Source organism: Brachionichthys hirsutus, chromosome 17 (assembly GCF_040956055.1).
Source record: "Brachionichthys hirsutus isolate HB-005 chromosome 17, CSIRO-AGI_Bhir_v1, whole genome shotgun sequence".
In the NCBI taxonomy this organism is placed as follows: domain Eukaryota; kingdom Metazoa; phylum Chordata; class Actinopteri; order Lophiiformes; family Brachionichthyidae; genus Brachionichthys; species Brachionichthys hirsutus.
The window spans coordinates 7,146,769-7,171,706 of record NC_090913.1 but is presented as its reverse complement, the minus strand read 5'-3'; the positions used below and the strand labels follow the sequence as shown (position 1 = coordinate 7,171,706).

The following is a 24,938-nucleotide window of genomic DNA, read 5'->3' as shown; positions in this document are numbered from 1 at the left end:
ATGGAGAGGCAGATGCTTTTTGGCCGAGGGGCGGTTTATGCTGCGAGAACCGAGCAGTCGTTACGTGTTTCTTTGTGGGAACAGACTTTGCGGGTTGAGGTTTGGGATCCGCTGCCTTTGTAGGCCGTTTGGAGACGAAGCCGATCTTAGCTGTGACTGCAGCTTTAGAGGGTTCCAGCTTCCTGGTGGCGTGATTGGTTGGAGCCGTTGTGGCTTTGGTCGTCACTGCAGCAGAAAGTGGTCGACTGATAGCTGGTGGAAAGAGGCAGATTTATTTATTTGTCACATTTCCAATCTTAGAATGTTTTATTGACATTTAATTAATCGCAATGATGGATATCAGCTTTTAGATACTGAACTACAAACAAATAAACCGTCAAACCGAAACCCTCAGATTTATTTGGGCAATGATTGACAGGTTTCTCATGTTCAAAGAAAAATGCAGCGTTAAAACCTTTCTTTGCAGGAACAGCCGTGGGTAGTTGTGCTGCTGACGTCCAGCCAGTAGAGGTCGCTGTGGCATGGTTTGAAGTGGTGGGTTTGGCAGCTGCAGAGGTCCTGGTTGCTGCGGTGAGTCTGGACGATGGCAAAGTAATTCGAGACGTTAAGGTGCCAAAAGTGGGCCTGAAGAGAGAAATAATGTAGCAGTCGTCTACAATGAAAACCTTCAAATAGAATTTATTGATTAAAAAATACGGATCAAAAGGATAAGTGGAGATGATCTATAATCTGACCGTCTAATGAAAAGGAAATCATCATCTATTAAACTCGCATTTCGTTGCCTAGCCTGGATGGGTTGTTATGACGACCTGCACTAATCCCACTCCTTCCTCACATCAAGCTCCCCCAATGGACAAGCAAAATCCTTCATCCTCTGCTCAGCGCTCCAAGCCCAGAGAGTCGTCCTCTAACAAGCATTAGACTTTTACATCAAGGTTCTCCAACAGTTGGACAGAGACATTCAGGTAGTTCCTCGTGGTGTGTTGCCTAGTTACGCACGGCAACCGAAGCATCGGCTCAAACAGCCCTCCGCATTTGTTGCGTGCACCAAGAGCGAGAAGCAAAATTATTCAGCCATCATTTTCCGTTTTATCTTTATTGGCAGAAAGATGTCACTTATCAGTTGTTGCCAGGAGCTGAATAACGAGAAATTGAACGGTAGACAGTTCGGGTGTCCCACCCAAAACTCAGCTGCGCTCCCTTACGCACAGTCGGGCCTCAACAGAAGTGCTTTTGAACGAAGCCGGCATTTCAGCAATGTTTCCTAAACACTCTTCTGTGCAAATTAAAAGTCACAAAAACTTTACACTATATAAAAAAAACCCATCTTATTATGAAAAGACTGAAGATCAGAACAAACATCTACAAAGAACGCATTCAGAACTAAAAATGCCAGATCTGATGTTTTACTAGTTCTAGTCTAGAAAAACAAAAGTACTTTGTGAAGTGCCCTCTTGGAGGATTCTCTTGCACTGTATGCGACAACGGCACCCAGCATGCTGGAGGCGATTGTACTTTACACGCACGCGTACAAAAACTCAGCCGCAGGTTCGGAAAGCTTCGTGTTCGATAGCTTCCTTCCGTTCGAGGATCGTACACATCGATGTACTCCGCTCCGTACTGGTGTGCCAAACCCCTCGCACGGACACCGCGGTCATGGTGAACGATAATCTCATGCTTCATCTCCATCATGGGTTTCTCTCTTCTCCCTGCCACTCGCTTTCTTTGGACCCCCCCCACTTAAAGAATAGTCACCAACAGAGCCAACATACAGAAGCTCATCATGAGCAGGATTCTGAGTCAGAAGCGCTCTGCCCTGAGGAGGAGGGGTAGTTCCTGACAGCCGTCTGAATGCTCTGCGAAGACATTTGTGATCCGGACGCTTTACCGTGGCAGCCACGGTTACCTGGCGGCCTTTGAAGCGGCAGCAGGAGCAGGTTTTGCGGCGGTCGACGTGCTGGGTTTCGGGGCAGTGGATGCCGTTAGTCTGCTGGTAGTACCTTAAAACGAGACAAATATACACAATCGAGGTCGCTGGAAGTACTCAGACCCGATTTGAAATGGTATTTGATTTAAACATCTAATTGAGACTTACCTGTGGCTTTGGGTCTTGCTGCGACGCCGTCCGCCCCGGGTCTCTTCTTAGCGGCCGGATTCACCCACGACGGCTTGGTGCCGTTTGTGACCGCGGCCTGCCCAGCAGGCTTCCTGTCAGGCATCCTAGCTTGGTTCTTGGTCGCTGCTGCACCAACTGGTCTTTTCGGTATTGCCCCTGCAGCCACTGATGATTTTGCTGCCGTCGTGGCTTTACTGACTGCAGCCGTGGACGAGGAGTTTGATTTGACACGATTCCCCGTGCGTTGCGTGGCGGCGCCTGGGCGAGGGAGGGATCCAGACGCTCCCGCAGACTTAAGGGTGTTTTGCACTTTTTTCGCGACAGCTTTTGGCTCGACTTTGGATTCTGCCGCCGCCGACTTGCTGTTGGGCTTTGGAGCATCCTGCTGCGCTGCATCGCTGGCAGCTTCCTCTCGCTGCGACGAGGCTTGTGCCCTTACGTTCCCCTGTGACGAAGAGGACTCGGCTTCAGCCGCACCATCACCGGGTTCTTTGGCTTCCATAGTTCCCCCATCCGGTTTCATTCCCTCGTCCTCGGGCGTGGACGTTACTGCTGTCGTTTCGCAGCCAAACTTGAATATCCTGGAGGAGAAACACATTAAAAGATTACATGAATATTGAATATTTTTTAAACTGCACCGTTCTGCAAAATACGCCTCACAATTTCCTGACTTGAGAGGCTACGGAAGGAGGAGAGCGTGAAAAGCTCCCAACGGCTCAACTGCCGCTCACTATAATCCTCTCCTGTTAAGATGGTAATATAGTTATGTAATACTCCTGTCACTAGGGCGATGTAGAGGAAAATCCCTTAACCGAGAGTGAACCCCGAAATGAATATAAAGAGGACGGTCTGTGTGGCTCAGGAAACAAGATGGACAGGAGATGAATTCAAGGGGAAATTAAAGATGGCAAGATGAAGAGCACGGAAATATAAAGTAATGAAAATGAAGAAAGGCTTTGAAGGTAGACTGAACATCTCTGTTGAATGAACACACGGACGTGTGCATTCAGAACGCACTCAGACAGGATGCAATGAAACTGATGAAAGCTGTAAACATTTAAGAACACAACTTATAATTCAATTTCCTGCATTTCAGTGTAAAGTAATAAATTGGCCAAGGAACAATAAAAGATATACGAATTAAGTCATTAAGCCAGAACTTAACTCCAGGATGCATTTATACATACTCCAAGTGTAACACGACTTCCACATGCTAGTTCAACCAAGTAATGCACGTCCTCAAATACTACAGAAAATACTTTATAAAAAGTAATGCAAACTGGCTTTCCGAAAAGTAATACATGCTAGGTGAAACCAGGCTACCCAATAAGGCCATCAGGAGCAGGTGGTCACATGTGGGAACAAGTCAGGTGAACAAAGCCAGGCTCAGTCAGGCACAAGGACAGGCCGGAGACGGAGCGAGTACCGGGCATTAGATGAGTGGCATCAAACAGAGCAGCAGAGAGCGGCCACGCGTACGCACTCAACTCAAACAAGCTCATCATCCCCGCGTAGACGGGCGAACAGCACATTAGGGCGGGCTGACAAGTGCCATTGTCAGTATCGAACACGTGACCCACACGAGAAATGGTGCCAAATGAAGCGGGGGGGGGGGGGGGGAGGGTTCTCTGTGGATTAATTTAAGCAATGGGCCGGAGGAGCAGCTGGCGCAGGAAGAAACTCCAGGCACATCACACAGGCTGAGACACAACAGCCACATCCTGATTGGGCCATCAGGAACGGGAAAGGGAAACGGTTGTGTCTTCATCCAGAGCGCTGGATCTCAGAGTGTTGACAGAGCATCGTTTAGGGGAGGCGGTGAAGAAGGTTTGTGCGTAACCGAAAGCCTCTGGAGGATCCTACGCCTTGATGTTTGCAGGACTCCAGCAGCTTCAAATACCCATTTGCCGCTTTGTAGCAGCATCTTAGCAGCGGCTCTCTTTAATCTAATCCATCCTCTTGCAGAATCCTTCCCTTCATGTCATCATCTGTGTGTGTGTGTGTGTGTGCTCTGAATCAGCCACAGATCTCTCAACGGCACGACGACCACGCCTGAGCTTTAGTGAAATAGCTCACGCTTTTCATACCTCACCATTTCACTTTCCAGCAGCAGAGGGTTCCTTTTTTATCTCCCATATTGTTTGAAAATGGTGGTCTGCTTAATGTGGAATATCTTTGGATTGGGCTCACCTGGCAAACTAATTATCACAGGTGCCTTGAGACTGATTTCAGTGATCCAAAGATCCCCAACACACAAGATCATCCATGAATTTGATTCAAAATATACATCTCTTATACTTAAATGTCATTACATGGCTGAGTTACTACGCTCTTTAATATCCATGACACGTTTCATGCTGTTCCTCCACCAGTCCCTTATATTTTCATAATTTACTGTGTCTTGTGCGGTTGTGTTAATTATGGACACTAGCTAAAAACCGCCCGGGACACATTGCGGACCAAAAAAGGGAGTCTGACCGCAAAATACATGGACTAGTTTACAAAAAACCCAGACAAAACAAGGTGAACTTCTCTGAATTAAAACTTCTTTTTTCGTTAGTTTCCTGCGACATTTTTTTGTTTTACAAAAAGCAACCAAAAGGTAAACCTAGCTAAACAACCGCGCTGCTCGCGCGAGGCACGCAGCGCGCAGCGAACACCTTCCGGTCACCTCAGGACAAAATCCCACCCCGTTAGCATGTCGCTAATCCTACCCGTGAACGAGCCCGGAGCAACAATGGAGCCCGCGTCTTCCTCTCGGCGTCCTTCCCAACACGTCCGGGCTGCGGCTGCTTCTCTTCACGCACGGACGACCATTTGACAGAGGCGGGCCGCCGGGGGGATTGACGGTAAAGCGTTTGTGGGCCGTAGATGAAAAGGCAAGATTAAATCTTCTGAGCGGGCCAATCAGAAAGCCCGACACTGGTGCGTATGCAGAGCCGGGGTGACGTCAAATTCAAAACAAGCTTGAGCGCGGACGGGAGGGGGGGGAGTTCTGCTTTCCGGCAGTGTGGACGCCGCAACTGTCGTAAACATTTGTTTATTACTGTAGCCAAGTCGGTGAAGGTTAATAATTTGTTTTTCTGACTGACATTAACGCTGATGCAGAAAAACATACTTTACAGATTGTCGTGAAAATGTATGGAAGGCCCGAGGAAGAGAAAATAATATATATTGCTGTTATTCTGGACGAATGAGCATCTATCTGTATTTTAATTTTATAATACAATATAATAAACCAACTTTTGTTTGTATTGTATACACTATGCCATAATCAAGTTTTTTCCTATTGCCTGAATACTACTATATAAAATGCAGAACGGCTACAATGTGAGAAATTGGGAGTAATTTAAATGCGGTTCCAGTGTCTACACTATTGCATTGTTCTGTTTCCTGAGATGTGGCTATTTGTGAGCACGGCTGAATAAAAAAAAATAAAAAATTCAGACTGAAGAAAGTTTCTGTCAATGAATATTCTGCACTTGAATTTTACCACAGTGGCCATTTCCCAATGGTACAAGGCCACAATAGCGGCCATTTGAATATTCTCTATTTTAAATGTTAAGCTGCAGCTGTGGGCTCTGTCTGTGACACAAATGGGAGAACACACAAAAAAGTCTATTGAAAATCACAATGAGACAAAGGAGTGAAAGGGCCGAGACATCTGACAATGAGCTGGGTTTGTTCTAATAAGGAGAGTAGAAAAAGAACAGATACATTTAGAGCAAAGAGAATTAGCAAGCTCATTAGTGAAGGGGGGAATTAAGACTTACAGGAAATTGCTAACCACAGAGACAGAAAGACAGAGAGAGAGCAAGAGTTTGTGCATGTGTGTGTGTGTGTGTGTGTGTGTGTGCATGTGAGTCATGTCTCAGTCCCTCCCTATGCAGGACTGTAATGGTTTCATCAGCAGCATAAGGAGAAAAACCCAAAACTTTAATGAGTTCTGCAACGGCACCACATGTTTTTGAGTGTGAATTTGCAGCTGTATTACTCAGAAACAAGTTTAACAACGTATAGTATTTCCACAGTTCATGGGTGTAGATCCACCATAAGTATGTTAGTAAACCAGTTCATGCTCTTCCCTTTATTTGACACCGCTCAGCACTAATACATCCATCGTTATATCCCAGAGCTGAAGGAAACAAAACCCCAAATCCTCTCACATCCTGCACATCCGTTGCAGATTGCTTCATAATGTTGTTGCACAAGGGCGTGGCTCAGAATTGAGCTCTTGTGGAAATCCTTAACAGAATTATGAAGGACTTGGTAGATATGACGGCTGCACACACTGCTTATGGTATAAACGGACTTGCAAGCCCACACACAGACATACTAGAGGAGGAGTTGGGGAAAATGACAACCTTTAATAATCTGAAACAATATTTTGGTATAAATCCAAATAAAACTGCAGATTTGACCTTGTGAAATGGGGCTCCTTTCCCAATTTTCTTTAGTAAATAAATTAGTTTTGCAGTGCAAATTGAATAGCAGTTTCTGCTTTTGAATTTAATGTCTAATATGAATGAAAACGTGAGATGTTGGTGGATGAGCTGTGGTTGACAGGCCTGCAAAGGATTTCCTTGTCGTACGAAGTCATAACTTAGGTTATGTCCCAATACTGAGATGGAGAGTCAAAGTTAGATGGTAAAATTGAGATTGACAGGAGGGGATAGCAGCCTCTGTATTTTAGGAGTGTGAGCAAACACTAACCCTGACCAGTGTGAAACACGGGCAGCTTGCTGCCTTCATTCGGGCAAACGCGGCCTGATCAATGGTTGATTTATCCAACTAATATAAAAGCTTTTAAAGATTAACTGGCAAGTAAAAAAAAAAAAAAAAAAAGTGGGAAGGACAAGGCAATGAAACTACATTTTATTATCAAATATGACCCAGGAAGTTTTTAGTTTCTTGGCAATACATACGACACAAAATGGATGATTCAGAGGACTCCAGTCTGGCGTCTTCATTTTTGAGTCCCGTTCATGTGCAGATTATTCATATGAAAACATGACGCAATCAAAATGTAGGAAAGACAGCTGTAGGTAATGCCAGGCAACATATAAATGTTAAATAATTTAAAGTTAAAAGCATGGATACATTTGGCTTGATTTTGAAATCAATGTGCATAACCAACTTCGATGCGTCACTAAGTAAGAGAGGGTTGAAAAAACCTGCTGTAGTGTATGGTGGTAACCGAATACTACTTGGACCAGAGGAAATCTCTTTCACAGATGAAACGACTGCATTTTACTAAAAACACAGCGTCTCAGGTGGTACAGGGAAGAGCTAAACAGAGAAATTCAACAGGAAATCACGAAGCCACAGCTAACAAGCGTCATTATGAAGCAAACAGACAGAACGGTCCTGGACTTCAGTAGGATGCTTGATTACAAGGAGAAATGTTTTCATTAAGTATTCTCCTCGTTATCGACCCAAAGTCTTGTTTCACTTTAAAGCAGTTGAATCCAGATTCAGTTTGTGACCTCCTTCCCATTTTAATATACTGAGGTATCAGTAAAGAATGGCTACGGCTCTTCGGAAAACTTCTCCTTGTCTGAGGAAACGACAGGCGATCTTAAGTGCTTAATTTGTGAGATTATTTTCAATAATCAATTGTAGATTGAACAATGTTACCGATCTAAAAGGCAACATCGTGATTATTCAGTAAATTTGCAACTCAAAAATCAATTTGTGGCAATTCCCTCCAAGCGTTTTCTTCCTCAAAAAAGGCCGACTGCTTTAGGGACGTCCCTCATTGATTTCCGCTGGGACCTGATGTAATAGACTTTAAGGGGGCACCGGGGTACTTGAAAATAAAGTCTAGTTAAGAGTAAGTAAAAGGATACAGCCTTATCCTTTATATGTTTGGCAATATGCATAAATGCTTCAATGTTCTGTTCTTAAGAGCTAATCTATTATCTAACAACATCTAAAAGGAGTAACACACAATTAAAAGTCGACAGCACCATATTAACCACTTTGCAGTCCTTACCCGTGCAACTGCAGCCTTTGCGTGTTTCTGGTTTAACACGGTGTATCATTGAATGGATACAAATAAAAACTAAAACTTTGATATAAAAAGCAACGTGTAACAAAGAAACGTCTGTGCTTTAGTCATCCATGACGGTGCGGTGATGCTTTAGACCTCAGTTTCTACCTCATGGAATCGCACCCCCAAAAGAAGAGGTCGTGCAAGAAGAGCGTGGACACGCACTCCTGAGAGCTTGTCCATCCAGCACAGTGAATTTGACCCAGATTGAGTGTGTTGGAACAGGAAAGCTGGGAATCAGCGTATCCCTGTGTCACCTTCAGTTCACCAGCAGAACGTCCTCATATGTTGTCGTTCTGCGGGAAAGAAAAGAAAAAGTCACTGCAGAGCCAGACTGAAGAATTCCTGAAAGACTCATTCCTGCCACGGCCGGCACAACCAGTTATTAGGTTTACGGGACAATTACGGTTTGATACTGTTGAGATTGTCTCTGAAGAACTTTCTATTTTTAACATTCATTGAATGGAATGCTCATTTAAAAGATGCATTTTGTATTCACTTGAATTTTTGTCCATCCACCCATCCATTTTCTACTCCTCCTCCTCCTCCTCACCTGTCACAGCAGCAGAAGAAGGAGCACGGGGAGGTCTCCAGACCCCTGAACTTCCCAGAGTTCGGTGCATCCTGACACTCGGCTATGAAGGCATGCAGATCTGTAATGTGGATGGGTTCTTGGGTTTGGTGCTGGTGAGAAGTAAATCAATCAAAGAGTTTACAGAGTAGTTATAGTCTCATACATTAGTAAGGATAAAGTGGTTTAAGAGAACCCGTTTAGAGTACCTTGATGGTCTCGTAGGCTCCCGTGATCAGGGCGATGAACAGCGAAAGCACCATGTAGATGAAGAGCGAGATGAAGGTGTACAAATAAACTTGGCTGAACAGCCACACCAGAGTGCTGCTCTCCTGCATCCCGGAGAACGTCACGAACATGTCATCCCCATTAATGAGAGAGAACAGGCACTCGGACACCATGGACAGAGAGCGAAACTGAGGGAGAGAAAACAGAAATCCAACGTCCGCGTGAAGAAATGAGGGTGAACTGAAATCACCGGAGAAATAAACGCCCCACAAGTAACAAAGAAAGGCAACATTTAGTTTCAACGACTTCAGCAATGCCCAATACACAAACTCGGGATGAGGAAGGACCAGTACTACGAGTCAGGCGTGGTTTCCGTGGTTTAAGCTTCACTGACTCATTTCTTCTGGGTGGAGAAGTCTCCACAAACCGCGCCAGAGGTTCATGTGGGAACATGGTTTCATTCTGTGGAACCACATTTAATGAGAAAGCAGAACCTGCTCTGCAGTGAAATCCAGTTTGGCGTTTCAGGCTGATGCAGGGCCTTTAGTAAAGGTCATAAAAAAAAGGCCTTAAATTACAATGTGGAAGAAATGCACTAGCTTCCGGTGTGAAAACTGTGGGAATCTAATTCTCCCACCAAATTCTGTTCTGTAGTTGACAATCCAACCAACTAATAAAAAACAGACATGCTGGTATTTGAATGGTAGAAATTACTAGTAATCATTTAACAATTTATTGCAATTAAGAATATAAATGAATAAAAAATATTATTGACCAATAGCGCACGCTTTGTCTACCATTTCCCAGGAACTCTTATAAGTTGTTTTTTATACCACAAGAGGGCGAACGTCACCACCACAGTTCAGAAAATCTATTTGAGCCACTGAGAAGGGTCAGTGGGAAATGGTGAAGCAGTGGAAAAGAGGACAGACAGAACAACATCAACATTGCATCACAGAAAATGTTAATAAAATGCTAATCAAAGAAGAACTTTCTTCCTCATGTCGGTGTCGTCACAAGAGGCTAAAAAAAAAAGAAGCTTTTTTGTAAAAAGGTAGAGGTGGACAAGATCAAGATGAACCACAGGACGAGCATATCAATTCTCGTAATCTGCAGCTGGAAATTAAAAAGAAAGAAAAAAAAGATGCGTGAAAGATAATTATATAAACATTTAACATTACTTAAGGGCTATCGTCAACGTTTCCATGTGATTTATGGCCAGTTCCAACTTATTCTTCAACTATTTCGGGAAGAGGATAACAATCCTGTGAACTATGAGCTCCATAACAAATGGGAACCACTGTTGGGCTTCAAATTCGCCAGAAACACAACTTCCGATGAACGCTAATGTTTCTCCACGTAAGATGGATGACATGAAAACTCTCTGCAGCTTGTGACTTATTAGTTATTGATTCTATAAAATGTGTTTTACTGCAACAAATTCACACTTGCTGCCTACACAAGAGATGGCATTTTGTTCACCTTCACATGATATGGCCCCAGAACAATCCAGCCACAGAAGCAGTAGCCCAGGTAGATGACGGCCACGCAGCAGCAGAACCGAATCACATTCGGGAACGCTGCTCGAAGCGTCACGATCAGGATCTGTGGAAGGAATAGAGGAAAAACCGATTACAACACGAGAGAGCAGAAAGGCGGGATTAGCATTTACTACATCAAAGTTTTAAGAGGAATCAATGGGATCTTCACCTGAGGCGACTTACATTGTACTTCTGGAAGAAGGTGAGGTAGCGAATGACTCCAACCCAGACCAAAAGCGTGGAGGTTCCCAACAGGATGCCACACAAGTCATAAGAGGACATATTCTATGAGGACAGAAGACAAGACGCAGAATGGATACACATTTTCACACACAGCGTGATAAATGCAGTGCTGGTGATTCACTCAGTAATAGATTACATCAGTGCTCACTGACATCCGCAACACACCTTCGACTCGATGCCGATTTTGATGATAGTGCCGGTGATGGTGAAGATGTCACTGACGATGAGGAGGATGTACCAGCCGTTAATGAACTCCAGCCGGTCGGCCCAGCACACCTTACGGTTCATTTGCTCCCTGAACAACTGCACGAACTCCTGATAGACAGGTAGAGAGAAAGCCAGGTGGAAAAACCCGTTCATGTACAGGAAATACATAAATCTAAATAACAAGGTGGTATTTTTAAACTTGTTGATCGTGCCGTATTCCTTTTTTTAACTTTCCGTACCTGCTGCAGCGAGACACCTCGCAGTATGGAGCGCCCACACAGCAGCAGCGAGAGCAGACACACCAGGGCGACAGCCACATCGAACGCCACACGAGTGTAGTTCTCAGCTGGAGGGAGCAGAGCAGAGGTAACCGCTGCTGCCATGGATTCACCGCTTGCTACTAGCTTAGCAGCACATTTGCCTCGTATATTACTGCTACAGTATTCCATGAATGCTACGAGTCGTATATATGAGTCTCATCTTCTGTCTCACCTTGTCCGGAGACACTCGGGTCTTTACACTCCTTTATGGAAGCCCGGTTCTGTAACCAGATCTTCACCTTTCCGCTGTGAGCCTTGTTGTCCAGAACTATCTGAAAGTGGGAGGTTTAAAATTCATGTCAATTTAAGAAATTCAAAATTCGTATTTATGATGAAATTATCTACTTTTTGTAGTAATACTGAGCTGATAACAGACAAGGAGAAATCCAATTATAAACGATTTAGCGTTCTCTACAAGAATTACTGTTCATATCTGGCAGTACAGAAAAGGCTGTGAATTAGCATTAAGACCGCTTTGTAGAGGCTTTAAACAGCTAATATAACTGAACAGAGATGGGCGAGAGGCGGTGTACACCCAGGAAGAGTCGCCAGCACGTCGCGGGGCCACACAAAGGACAAACAACCACTCATGTGCCCACTCACACCTACGGACAGTCTTTTGGAGGTGGGAGGAAACCGGACAAACCCGGACACGGAGAGAACATGCAAACTGTGCACAGGTAGGAGTCAAACCTGCTAGCTTCTTACTGTGAGGCGACAGCCAGCACTAACCATTACGCCACCGTGTCGCTGGGACATTTTTTATAAAATGCATGAATCATTTATGAGTCTCATGGTTGTGTGGAAACATGATAATCAGACAATAATTAGTCTCGATGTGATCGATTTCATGTCCAAGTTGATACTGATTGACCCAAATATCTGCACTGAATGTGTAAAAGGAAACTCTGATAATCAGTAAATTTAATCAGTCATTAGAACTAATAAATCCTGATATAGCAATATTAAAGATACCGTAAGTCATTTAAAATAAACTTTTGACCATACACATAATCGACCACAAATGTTGGAAACAAAATGCCATTTGTTTCCAATTTACAAAACCTCTGGATCAAATATATCCCAGTGTTTATTTCTCACCTTTATGTAAAACGTGTAGCAGTCTGGGATCTCATTGTTTATGATGGTCTGTATATTGATCGCCTTGAGCTGGAACTCGATGGTGATGTTAATCCACCTTGAAGAACATAAATCGGGAGAAAGTAAGAGCTAAAACAGACACAGAAATGTTAGGTTGCCAGAATGACTGACTTGGCTTGATGCGTGTCTCTTCTTGTATACGTGTGTGTGTGTGTGTGTGTGTGTGTGAGTGAGTGAGTGAGAGAGAGACAGAGAGAGAGCACAGCAGAAATAAGTGACCCATCAGATACCCATTGGTCAGATTTATTTCTGGGATATCAAACAAAACGAAGCCTTACTTGTGGAACTTGAGTGTGAAGTTCTTGTAGCTGCTGGTGTGTGGGATTGAGGGGACCACCATCGGGTTGACACCCACGCAGTCTGAGAATAGACAGAGGCAGACACTAACTGTCAAGTTGAAGAAATACTGATATATTTAAAGAAGCTACGAGTAGCAGCAGCAGACTTATTCGACAGTAAATCAGAAAGAAGCATTCGACATACTGGGGATCAAGCTATAAATCTTTTGCTAAATTGTGAAATTAAACACAGTCGCTCGTGGTTAATATAAATGTAAACCAGGCTAGCATCCCTGGCACAATGCATCGTGTAATTTGCGTACCTGTCCTGACGTGAGGGTCTATGTTGAACGTGTCATTGGCCGGGTCAATGCGTCCTCTCTTGTAATATTGTTGGCAGAGGGAGAGCGCGCTGCCGTTGACGCCGACGCCGTAGCTGTATGCATAATGGCCCAATGTGGTCTCTGGTAAGGCCAGGTACTGGAGCAGAGTCACAACATCAAATTCAAAGTCAAATTCTTATTATTTTTTTATTCAATAAACCAACACAAGTCCTCCAATGTGCTCACCTGATCCACCGCGTAGAAGATGTGCTCGTAGACGTCCCTCTGCGTGTACACGGCAAAAGAGTCGTCCGAGGACTCATCGTAGTCCTTGAGGAAAAGGTGCTTGAAGGTCATAGTGTTCTCCTCTTTGAAGGTCACCACTACCTGGTTGCTCAGGCCAAACATCACTAACTGCAGGTGAAGGTATTGAAAATGTCGTCAGGTCATGTATGACATACAGAAAATGTTTTGTGTCTTGCAACCATAAATTTGTGAAAATCTCCGCTGAGGAAATATTAAAGTTAGTTTTGCACTGACAAATAAATGCACATCTTCTAATTAATATGTTTTTCATGTTCTTTTGAAATTATGATCCGATTCATTTATATTTGTATCAGATAAATAAACATGACTTATTCCATCTGATTCTTTTCATTTTCTTCACTGAAATCACATTTTAGCAATAAAAATGTCAGGAATATGTTACCAAGATAAAGTCAACATCTGTGAGAGTGTTAGATAATTTTTTAACATTACACCAGTACAGGTTCATCTAGCGAACATAACAAATGAAAGATTAAAGTCTTCTCTTTCATCAGGAAAAAAAAAAGAGTGTCCCTGCCATTTTCCGTTCCGGAGTTATTGGCCGTTTCATTGTCAGGGTTGGCAGTGAATGTTTGGGTTATAAAAAAACATCTTTAGACGTTAATGGCACACAACGAGTTAAATAAATGAAAAATAAGACTGCAGCCTTCTTATGACATCAAATAGTAGTTGGTCCCTTCATCTCTTTTCACAAAGAGTGAGAACTTAAACAGCATTTCTTTAAAAATGAGAATATAGCACAATTTATGGATGAATACGAGCAGATTTCCGGTGTACAAACAATCCTGTGGTGTGATACAAATCCAGAATATAATGCGACATTTAAAGCACCTGAACTGTGACGATAATGATCTTGATCAGCTGCAGGACAAGCTTGTAAGGTTTACGGCCCTTGGCGTGGTATTTGTCGCAGGGGCTCATGAAGAAGTATTTCAACTTCCTACAAATGGCCTCTTCTTGATCGCTTGCGGCACAACGACCTGCCACGGGAAACCGGAGGTTGTTGTGGCTGCTGTCGTGATAGATATGCTGCTGGTCGTGCGCCCTGCTGGAGTCTGCAGAGCCATCAGACACCGAGTAGGACACGTCGTCGAGTTCTGAAAGAAGAGAAAGAAATGGACACCGTCTCAGTGAAGCTCATTCAGATTTTAAAAGAAACATACTTTTTAGTGTCTCTAACATTAAAAGGGAGAGCAGTCCATGCCTTTGGCCCTCCATTAACGCCATAAACTACACTGGTAAACATCAGCATGGTTGTCAGGGTTAGGTTATGTGCATGTCATCGAACAATAGCTATAGTTAATAGGAAGGTAGGTGCTAGCATGGCGCTAGTCTTCTGTCTTTGTTTAATGGTTGGATGGACTTAGTTTTGGACAAGGTGGGAAGTCACTCCTAATAAAACATGACTACAATGTTCAGTTTGAGGAATAAACACGCAACAGAGTTACAAAGCTGTTAAACTGAAGAATGTAAAGAGGAAGATCAATGAAATTCCCAGAGCGATAAGATTAATCCAGTATTAAAACAAGGATATATATAAAGGGCAAGAGTCTGCTGCGTAATCAGAAAGATGACGAAAACTACTGAGCAGAGAGAGAGAGCATCACGTGAATCTGCCCGTCAGCATCACATGTATGAGTCAGAACAGTATACGCTGCGTCCCGTGATCAAACTTGTTCAGTTTCAAAGCTAAAAGGACAAAAGGATATAAACGTTGCCGTGGGTTCTCCTCAGAGCAAAAAGACTTTAAAGCATCAAGTGTCACAAAGTGCTGAATATCAAAGCATGGATGTTTTGGTAAAAGTTAATTTATTGAATATTTAATTTGAGTCACAACTTTTCATTCACAATACAAAAAAACACAACCAAATAAAAAAGGAGGGGAAAAAACTCCAAATGAGGAGATAAAATAACCTCAAGATCCGCGAGACCCGACTCGGATTACGGAATAGCATCTTGGAAGATCTAGTTTCAGCCTCTACATTCTAAAACTAAATAAAAACTAAACACAATCATTGCTCTTTAAGGTTTTATTACACACACTCCATTGATTTACCCCCCTATACTTCTGTTGCATGCTTCTTTACCCAGAGAATCAGGAAATTCACGAACTACAAAATAGTCCAATCACGTGTAAGTTCTATCTGCCTACTTGTCACAGGCTTTAAACTTTGCTGCTTTAAAGAATCAAACAAGGATCGGGTCACTACCGTATAAAATTGCTACAGTTCAATTCAGCATGAAGAAGAACAGAGAAACCACAGAGGACAAACCCGAACTAGCCAGTAAAGAGGGAACAACTATTGTCACAGAGTTCTCCAATGGAAATGGGAAGGAAGCAGCGACCAGCAGCACGGCTGTTCCGTTTCCAGAAACACAAACTGTGAACAGGATTAAAGTCCAGCAGAATAACGCCACAGGAAAGCTGGGGAGTGGTGGAACTCCAAATTCTTGTCCTGCTTTACTGTAACTGTCACCTTTCAGCTGAAAAATCAATGTGCGTTTCTGTAACAGTGGCTCTATTCATTTCTTAAGTCCTCATTTTTTATGTTTTGGCGACTAGAACTACAAAAACATAAACAAAGCAATGTAGTCTAACTTGTACAAGCGTATGGCTCAACACAGGAGAGACTCAGCCGTCCACCTGCACCTGAAAGACACAGGACACACCTTTGAGGACAGTAACGTCCAGGTTTTAGCCAGGGAAGACTGATGATTTGAGAGAGAAGCCAAAGAAGAAGCCATTTTTGTCAACTGGAGAAACCATCTCTCAACTGACGAGGAAGATTAAGACGCCATCTATCAGTAACATGGAATGCAGAAATGACCTCTGTCCCCCAAATCCACAACATCCAGCCAACGTAGCATGTAAGCATCAGCAGTCTCTCAAAGATATTAATAGGTATGGAAAAACTGACTCGTCAGCTGATCCGTCAGACGAAGGAACCCAAGCCCGTCACATTTCCTGCAGACGGGAGGATATGCACATTTATCTGTGGTTTCTCGCTGTGGGTGGAGTCCTGGCATTAACACACACACACACACACGTATGTCAACCAAAAAGCATGTTATTGCACATCCATCACAATTGCATCAGATCTAGACGGCAGTTGACGGGAGTTCACCCAAAGCTGAGATAAAGACAGCAGCCTGGACAAAAACAGACGGCGCCCGAGACGGATTCCTTTTCGACGAGTCGGCTGATTTTAATTCACCGAGAACACTTTAAATCAGTGTCAATTTCAAGCAGACCAATAAATAAACAAATATACAAGCCTAAACTAACAGTTATTTTCTTCTTTGATGAAAAGGTCAACTTTAAGGATAAGCAGCGAGTCATTTAATGTAATCTATGCTTTGAACAGGCAGAATGAATGAACGACGAAGCTTTGGGAATAGAATAAGAATAGCTTCTCTCAAACAACACTTGTTATTGTACTGCAGTGACAATCTCTACACAAAAGGGTGACGCCAAAGAGCAGGACTCGAGGGAGAAACTGGTGATAATAACAGTTTGGGAAGAAACACCTGATGACAACAAGTGCTCATCAAGGTCCGACCGCAGGGAATGACGGGGTGGAAATACTGCAAGGTGCTCAAGCGACCATAATGGCGACGATGTCTCAACAACAACAACAACATTTCAGACGTCAACACACGAAACAAACCAACAAAGTGTTTAATCGCTCAGAACAATGTCGCAAAAGACGTGTAGAAGCTAAGTTACAACTAAAAGCTGCTAATACGTTACCCGAGGTGTCCTTGTGTCCAATCGACGCCATGTTTAATAAAAATAATAAGTAATATAGATGGAGCTCTGCCTTAATTTCTTATTATCATCTTATTATTACTGTTTTCAGCGTCACAACAACAACAACAACAACAACAGCAGCCGCTGTCGCTCCTCCGCCGGCCCGAGTCGCTCTGCTTGTTCGCTTCGACTCTTCCGCTTCCGCTCTCGTGGGTCACGTGACCCCTGGTCACATGCTAATGTGCGCGATGGGCAAGTTCGAAATCTACTACGGTGAAGGCAATAAGAACCCAATTCTGCATCTGATTGGCTAGTACTTGTGACACTGCTTTGACTGGGTTGGTTGGGTTTAATAATGAGGAGTGACGATTGGTTAGAATTCTAACGTTTTGGGAACGCAATGGACGCTTCCATAGTAGGACCACTGGGGGCGTAGTTTCACCACAGTCCCTCCAGTTTAAATAAAGTTTAAATAAATTGGCCATAATTGTGATAATCGGGTAATTGTTTCTGAAATCATCCTGCGGCAGCAGTTCTGGACTGGGGATGGGAGACCTACTGTTTAAATTTGTTTTTATATATATTTTTTTACCTGTTAAAACAACACAAGATTACAAAAAATAATAATAATTGATAGCTCCATTCTTTGTGGAATGTTTATTGACATGTTTTTTCAAGACGTTGTATGAAATAAAAGACTTCGGAACAAGTCAAATGCGCAGTTATTTAAACGCACAACTTAATTTATACCGAGGGACACTTAATTACACAAATATATATCATATGTCTGGAAATAATAATCATTGTTTGGCATCTGCGGAGTGTCCCTCCTGTGTCCCACTTATACAGACCTGCTGTCCCACATTTGTCCGGTGATGATCTGGTCGCCCTCGTCAGAGGTACAATGAACTCTATCGGTTTTATGCTTTTCAGTAAGTCACAGCTTTCCTGCAATTCCTCCGATTTCTGCTTTTGCTTTCGCCCAGTAAAAATGCGCAAAAACATCTGCGTCCTTTCGCGAAACCACGTGATGTGGCTGAAGAACTTTGAAAGTGAAAGTGAAACGAATTGTACCCCTAAAATATAAATTCAGCGTCGAGCGTCCTCAGAGGTCAGACAGAGTCCAAGGCAGCAGCAGGTTTACGCGCTCCAGGCTCAAACGGATCGTCAGAAGAAGCAGGAGAGATGGGTAGGTCCGGCACAAACACACAACCAGGACACCTCTTCAGTCCTTCGCTGGTTTATTGCATGACTGTAACTCCAAAAAATATATAAAATATCGCAATTGCCATATTTATATTTACTGGCATTAATTTATTCTGCGCTTAAAGCATCGCAAGGCAGTTTGTTTCTGGCTGTTGCGCACGAAACGCGCCCAAAGTGTGGCGCAGGAGGAGATAACGTTCCTTTGGAGAGAACGCAGATTGAAGAGCGCTTCCGTTGATTATTAATCACTCGCTTGAACATTTTCCAGGTGGTAATTTATAAGTAATTTATCAATTACTTATAAATTACGTGAAGAGTTTTCATGGGTGGAACGGAAGAGTGGATATTTCTGATGATTAGTGAAAACAACTCTCAAATAAAATAAACGCAGCTCTCTGGAGTCCTTGTGTTTTTGCCCTGATATTGATGTGTTAACAGGTTATGGAAATATCATGAAGGTGGAAACATCTGGAGCCTCGTGGCAAACGGCTCAACAGGACAGGCTGGGATACTCGGGTAAACTCAGGTTTCTTTGCACCCACGGTGTTTCTGTGAGGCGACACACAAACGGATATCCCGTTGTGTTCTATTTCTGCAAAGGGGAGGCGGCATCACACACGATGGCGCAGACTGATGCAGGCAGAATGGGAAAGTACAAGTCGAGTATCAAGAGAGTGGGCGGAAAATTTGGAATTGATCCAGCTCTCATTGCCGCCATCATCTCCAGGGAGTCCAGGGCTGGAAACGCGCTGGACAACGGCTGGGGGGACGGGGGCAGAGCCTGGGGACTGATGCAGGTTGTAACCGTTAACCCTTCGGTTGAGCTTCACATGAAAATGCACTAACAGAAGTGTTCATCCAACTTCTGCAGGTCGATATCACTCCAAATGGGGGTAACCACACTGCCCGGGGCGCGTGGAACAGTGAGGAGCACCTTTGCCAAGGCACTGAGATCTTGGTTTATTTTATCAGTAAGATCCGCAACAAATTTCCTGGCTGGAGCACCGAGCAGCAGCTGAAAGGTTTGTTGGAAGACCAGCATGCCCCCCCCCCCCCACACAGACTAGTCTTCTCTTAGCTTCATTTTGTATTTGTCCTTGCAGGAGGGATATCAGCCTACAATATGGGGGACGGAAATGTCCGTTCCTATGACGCCGTGGATGCCCACACAACCGGCGGAGACTATTCCAACGACGTTGTCGCCAGAGCTCAGTGGTACAAGCAAGAGATGCACTTCTAACAGCTGAAACGTTCCACGATTAAACCATGACGATTAAATTGTCTGTAATGTGTGCTTTGTGTCCAAACCTACGCTGAATAAAAAAAGATTTCAACTCAAAAGCCGATCTTTCTCGTAAATCACGTTTTCCCCTTTGATTTTCTAAGGAAGCTGCTGATCAGATGTGCAAATATCATTGGGTTAATCTAGGCCATCATCTTTAGTGAAGACATTCAATCCGGTATTCATGTTTTTCTGAAGCTCCTTACAATCGAAGCTAGTTTACCTCCACCAGCACCGCTGTCATTAAAAACCGATTGGAGAATAATATCAAAAGAAAATCCCATTACGACCGATGATTTAAAAAAAACAAAAAGGATAAAATTCTTCCTCATTCCGCACTAGAATTCAGTCTGAACTTAATCTGCCTTAAAAGCTAACTAACCCGGCCTGAGATCTACCCCCTACGCAAATCAGTCGACAGCGGTCCGAGAAAAACGAGCAAGAAAACACAAAAATATACGTACAGAGCAGCTGGGAAAAGCCTGACCTTTAGGATCAACAATGGATTCTAATTACAATACTGTGTTGGAAACCTATGCAGGGGCCGGGGGGGGGCCGGGGGGTCTTCCTCCAGTGTCCTACATGACAGGATGTAGGATTTGCCGACATCATAAGGAGACTTTCTGCCCTGGTTGTTTTTGCTGATGTTGCTGACTCAGGGTCAGCGGGAGGTGCAGTGGTGTTCCTGGTGCTGCCGCAGGTCGGCTCTGTGCTGGAAGGTGTAGAGGCAGCGAGGGCAGCCGAAGGGCCGGTTGGCCCTGTGTTTACGACAGTGGGTGATCAGGTTGGAGCTCTGGCTGAACGCCTTCCCACATATCTGACACATGTGGGGCTTCTCCCCTGCCAACACAACACAAATCGTTGCAGTTTGCACACGCGAACTCCTCACAGAAAGTCGGATTCGAACCTGCGACCGTCTCGCCGTGAGGCGACAGCGCTTACCGCTGCGCCACCGTGCTGCCTGCAGCAACCACAAACGAGAAAGTTCAATTTGATAATAACGCCTTAAACCTCACCGGTGTGCACGTAGGTGTGCTTCTTCATGTCAGACTTCTGATGGAACCTTTTGCCGCAGTAATGGCATGCATGGGGACGGGTGTCCGAATGGATGAGCAGATGAGTGGAGAGGGTGGAGGAACGCTTGAAAGCCTTGCCACATATCGTGCAGCCGAACGTCCTCTCCTGAAACGACAGGCGCTGCGGTTACAGTTCGAGTGCCGCGCCCTCCAGATACCGTGTATCTATTTATCTTTATAAATTCATATATGAAGAGAAATGCTGACCTTGTCCCCGAGTGTTGGCAATTCAGGGGGTCGATCAGGCCTGCCGGACTTGACTAGTCTGCTTCCGTGACTCTTGCAAATGTGAGTTTTCAAACTTGCCAGAGAAAAAGATATCTGTAAAGATATTAAAACCAATAGTAAATATTATATGATTTGCTAAATGTGTTACTGTTATTAGATAATGACTTTTTAAAAATTATTTTGTTGTAGGCCTATTTTAAGTGCTGATATGACAAAATATATATATAAATAAACGATTTCTTGTAATGCAGCGATGTCATACTTTGCTACAGAATGGACTCTCGTGCCTCGGAGCGCTGATCTTCGAGCAACCATGGCTCCCGGTCTTCCTCAGGATCTGAGGGCGCTGAATCAAGTGTCCCAGTCCCACCGACACTTTGTCTGAATATTCTGAGATCATGTAATTTCTGGACCATCTCGCAGGTGTCAGAGGATGAGAATCCACATTCTCCATGGGGCTCACAGTATCTGTGGTGACGGGACAGCGGGGCTCGACCGATCTGTCGTCTGAAGACAAAGAAAGACAGTCTCTTAGACAGACAGACAGAAGCTTTTTGTCTATTATGAAAAATAAACGGTGAATTTTCGCCACCCACTGTAAGCTGCCCACCTCCATCAGAGCAGTTGGTTCCCTGAAGGTCCTGCTGCGACAGTGTGAAGGGTACTGCAATTCTGTTTGGGGTTTCTGCTGTGGAGTACCCCTGGGATGTATCCCAAGACGCTTTCCGTTTTCCTCCCCGGCTTAATGTTACAGGGGTTGATCCAGGGCTCAGATTTCTTGCTGTTTGCCGATGACATCGCAGTCTTATTCGTTTGACCAAGAAAGATCGAGGCATAGCTCTCAGGAGGAGGGAGAACCCGGTCTACAGCTAAAAAGTCACCGGGACGCGAAAGACAAGAACAGCAGCATTAGAGATCACATCCAAGAGCAACGTTAGGGTTTATCTGAAGGTCGCTGGTTCCATATTAGTAGAGGTCGTGAAAACTAAATCAGTAGAAAGAAATCTTTCTCTTCTGCAATAGCCCGTAAATAATATTCCACCTGATAGACTGTTGAGAAAAGAAAAACTACCTGATGGAGAAAAGGGTCACACAGGGTATTTATATTGGCCATAAGAGGGCAGTAGAACTATACATTCTAGATGCTGTTTTAACTCAATTGGTATAAATACTGTTAAAAACCAAAGATCTCGTCAGGGAAGACAAAGCATTTTGTGTAAATGACAAAGTAATAATTTTACACAGCTGCAGTTATCTTTATATTTATATTAAAATAAAACAAGTAAGAAGGCACTCCGAGAAACCTGATTTCCATTCATATACAGGCCCCTCATTCAAACTCTTTTTAAACTTACTTTAGCCGTGACTGGTTTTGTCATATTATTTATTTGTTATGTGTGAGGCTTATTTGTCTTATTTGCTGAACAATAGTCTGAATTTGGATGCTATCGATGCCATTTCAATTTTATTAGAGCTTCTTTTATCCTACATTCACACTGCAGGTAAAAGCGGTCCAAACTGTCGAATCAATAACCCCTGAGTGAAAAAGAGGACAGGTTCCCTCTCTAAAGTAATGATGTTCAAGTCTCAGGTCTCTGGAAAAAGCAAGTTTATAAAAGAGAATTAGCAATCTATTCAAATGCTCAAGCGCAAAAAAATAAACCCTTGCTTTAAAAAATATTTGTAGTCTTGGTCATATTAACCATTAACCTTGTTAAATCAATATAATGTCCTGATATGTGTAGTTCTATCTAGTGTTCATATCACCTCAATCTGCTATCAATTTGTATAATATGAATATGCAAGGCACTTCTGCCACATTGCCTGTGTGTGAATGTCGGTGGTGCTCAAGAAGGCAGATGTGTACAATAGTAGCTTCACCACCACCAAGTATAGAGTGAATGAATAATGCACAATGTAAAGTGTCTTTGAGTTTCTGTATAAAAAGTAAAGCGCCAAATAAAACCAACGCATTATTATTATTATGAACCTTCCCCATTAGTCAAAGAGGTGTTACTTTTTTTAAACCAAAATCCCCCCAAAAACCCAAACAAACAAATTAAAACTCTTTTCTAAACAGTGATGTAAAGCTAATTTTACCAAAGATAAGCAAAAAAAAAACCCAACTCACCGGAATTTTTACGTTCCACCAGTGCTTCTTTCGAGTCACACACAAACTTCACACTGACAATTAAGCTGAGATAAAAGTCTTATGTTGGACAGCGTGGACTCGGTGTATCACATGGTAGGACAGCGAGCTCTGAGGTGGGCTGTGAGCCGTCGATCACGTCTGTGGTTCCGTGAGACGAGAGCAAAGAGAGATGAGGAAATGTATCAGCCCTGACACATCTGAGCCGTCGACCACACTGCTTCCTCGCAAGCAAACCCAAAACACAGCACACTCTCAGCAGACCTTAATCTGTGTGCTGTGTTTCAAGATTGTTTAGCGAGAAGTGTGGCTGCAGCAGTGATGCCCAAAATAAAAAAAATACAGCATCCGATCAACAGGGGATAAGGCTGTGTGAGAGGAAGAGGACGGACGACTGGCAGAAATTCTTCAGTCAGTGACAACAGAGTCTGTCGACACAGACGTGTTACAAGACTGAGGTCAGCTTCAGAAGAAGCCGGTGGATTCACGAGGAAAAAAAGACACGCCAGGCAGACATATGCATCTCAGTTTTTAGTTTCTATGCATTTGTTTGGCGTTTACTATAATAAAAACAAGGCTGGAAAGACACGGTTTTCCAAAACCAACATTAAAAGCAGGTAATCTCAGCAGGCCAATTCCAGATCATCTTATTCCTCCATTGTGTTCCCACCTTAACAAACATCATTCAGACCATTCAGGCTCATCCGTAATGCTAATCTTAATTGTGCTTGGAACAATCACTACCTTCCTTTCATTTTGTTATGTAACAGAGTATTAACCAACTTTAAGCTTTAAGTGAAAAATAATACGATGAGGTCATTTCAAAAGGTGAAATGTCAAAGTTTATTTATTTTTTTAATTCATAGGATTAAGTACACTGAAATGTATTTGTCCCACCCATCATACTGGAATCTATATTTACTGTCATTTAATATATTCCATAACAAGATCAGTTGACTTGCAAAACAGAAAAGGAGAGTGTGGTAAGGGTTCCTGGAGATGATGCCGTGTGTCAAACTGTCAATCTTGTAACACATAAATCAGAGAAACCAGGAAATCATGGTTTTTGTGAGACGCTGTTTTTCACCGTCATTTTGTGTTACTTATGTTCCAGCTTCAAGAATCTGCTTAACACAAATGTGACTGCGCTTCAATCCACATGAAACTCACGTTATATTACATGGCAGTTTAATGAAGGGCTTTAATGTCTAATACTAAATACACAAAGTCATTTTGCACGTTGTGTAAACCTCCCCACCTATATGGCACATTATGATGGTCGATTATGATCAGCTCAGAGAACACAAAGAACGGATGGCAACTGCAAAAATAACATTAAGGATGGGATGAAGATCATATCTAACGGTAATTTAAAAAAACAGCAAACTGTTTTATCACAGTATAAAGAGATGAATTTAGACAGCGGAGAAAACGGAGCCCTGTCATCAGTACAGCTGTTCAATCACATTGGCAATTTATTTGTATTTATAGAGTTCACATAAACCCAAAGTGAAATATTACACTAATAATCCATCAAATTTAAGTTGGTGTGGCTTTAGCATCTTCCAGAAGCCGTGGTTATGCTGGACACCAAATGCAGAACCTTTCTGAGCCGTTATTCCTGATACAAAGCATACAAAATAGAAGTAGAGTGAATTTCAAATTGGTATCTCACAGCTGGACAGTCACAGCAAAAAAGAGGCATTATAGATGCCATTCGGAAATAAAATGTAATTTCTATGAAACCTCATATTTTATACTAAGGACTCTGACTTGAAGTGAGAAATTTAGTCAATCCATAAAAATCAGTTAATCTGAGACGACATTCTGAACACGTACAGAACATGGACATCGCTGAATTGCAACAGTAAGGGGGGGG

At 43.2% G+C, this 24,938-nt stretch overlaps 3 protein-coding genes across 3 annotated transcripts; 1 reads left to right on the top strand and 2 right to left on the bottom strand.

Moving 5' to 3' along the window:
- Positions 1-8,427: 8,427 nt before the first annotated feature.
- LOC137906331 (mucolipin-1-like) lies at positions 8,428-17,149 on the bottom strand. The gene is made up of 14 exons (XM_068750583.1): positions 17,119-17,149; positions 14,199-14,464; positions 13,287-13,454; positions 13,041-13,197; positions 12,718-12,799; positions 12,380-12,476; positions 11,451-11,550; positions 11,198-11,304; positions 10,917-11,066; positions 10,692-10,793; positions 10,450-10,572; positions 8,949-9,155; positions 8,722-8,852; positions 8,428-8,464 (listed from the first exon to the last, which is right to left on the bottom strand). Exons 1-14 carry the CDS (start codon positions 17,147-17,149, stop codon positions 8,428-8,430), a joined length of 1,758 nt encoding a protein of 585 aa, XP_068606684.1.
- A 1,065-nt stretch (positions 17,150-18,214) lies between these two features.
- Positions 18,215-19,635, top strand: LOC137906336 (lysozyme g-like). Its single transcript, XM_068750588.1, has 5 exons — positions 18,215-18,307; positions 18,763-18,840; positions 18,925-19,121; positions 19,196-19,346; positions 19,428-19,635. The coding sequence occupies exons 1-5, from the start codon at positions 18,304-18,306 to the stop codon at positions 19,562-19,564; spliced, it is 567 nt and encodes a 188-aa protein (XP_068606689.1). The 5' UTR covers positions 18,215-18,303; the 3' UTR covers positions 19,565-19,635.
- Positions 19,636-20,267: 632 nt separating this feature from the next.
- Positions 20,268-21,746, bottom strand: LOC137906333 (zinc finger protein Gfi-1b-like). Its single transcript, XM_068750585.1, has 5 exons — positions 21,521-21,746; positions 21,173-21,378; positions 20,890-21,003; positions 20,623-20,803; positions 20,268-20,446 (listed from the first exon to the last, which is right to left on the bottom strand). The coding sequence occupies exons 1-5, from the start codon at positions 21,744-21,746 to the stop codon at positions 20,268-20,270; spliced, it is 906 nt and encodes a 301-aa protein (XP_068606686.1).
- Between the last annotated feature and the right edge of the window lie 3,192 nt (positions 21,747-24,938).

Excerpts from the sequence above, each read along its gene's own strand:
- LOC137906336 (XM_068750588.1), top strand. Across the intron at positions 18,841-18,924 it reads GGACAGGCTGGGATACTCGG|GGGAGGCGGCATCACACACG; the intron begins GTAAACTCAGGT and ends ATTTCTGCAAAG. Across the intron at positions 19,122-19,195 it reads GAGCCTGGGGACTGATGCAG|GTCGATATCACTCCAAATGG; the intron begins GTTGTAACCGTT and ends CAACTTCTGCAG.
- LOC137906331 (XM_068750583.1), bottom strand. The coding sequence starts at position 17,149 with ATGGCGTCGATTGGACACAAGGACACCTCGG. Across the intron at positions 13,198-13,286 it reads TCTTCTACGCGGTGGATCAG|TACCTGGCCTTACCAGAGAC; the intron begins GTGAGCACATTG and ends ACTCTGCTCCAG. Across the intron at positions 8,465-8,721 it reads TTCTTCTGCTGCTGTGACAG|AACGACAACATATGAGGACG; the intron begins GTGAGGAGGAGG and ends TCTTTCCCGCAG.
- LOC137906333 (XM_068750585.1), bottom strand. The coding sequence starts at position 21,746 with ATGCCTCGATCTTTCTTGGTCAAACGAATAAGACTGCGATGTCATCGG. Across the intron at positions 21,379-21,520 it reads AACCAACTGCTCTGATGGAG|ATACTGTGAGCCCCATGGAG; the intron begins GTGGGCAGCTTA and ends CCGTCACCACAG. Across the intron at positions 20,804-20,889 it reads TGCCAACACTCGGGGACAAG|CGCCTGTCGTTTCAGGAGAG; the intron begins GTCAGCATTTCT and ends CTGTAACCGCAG.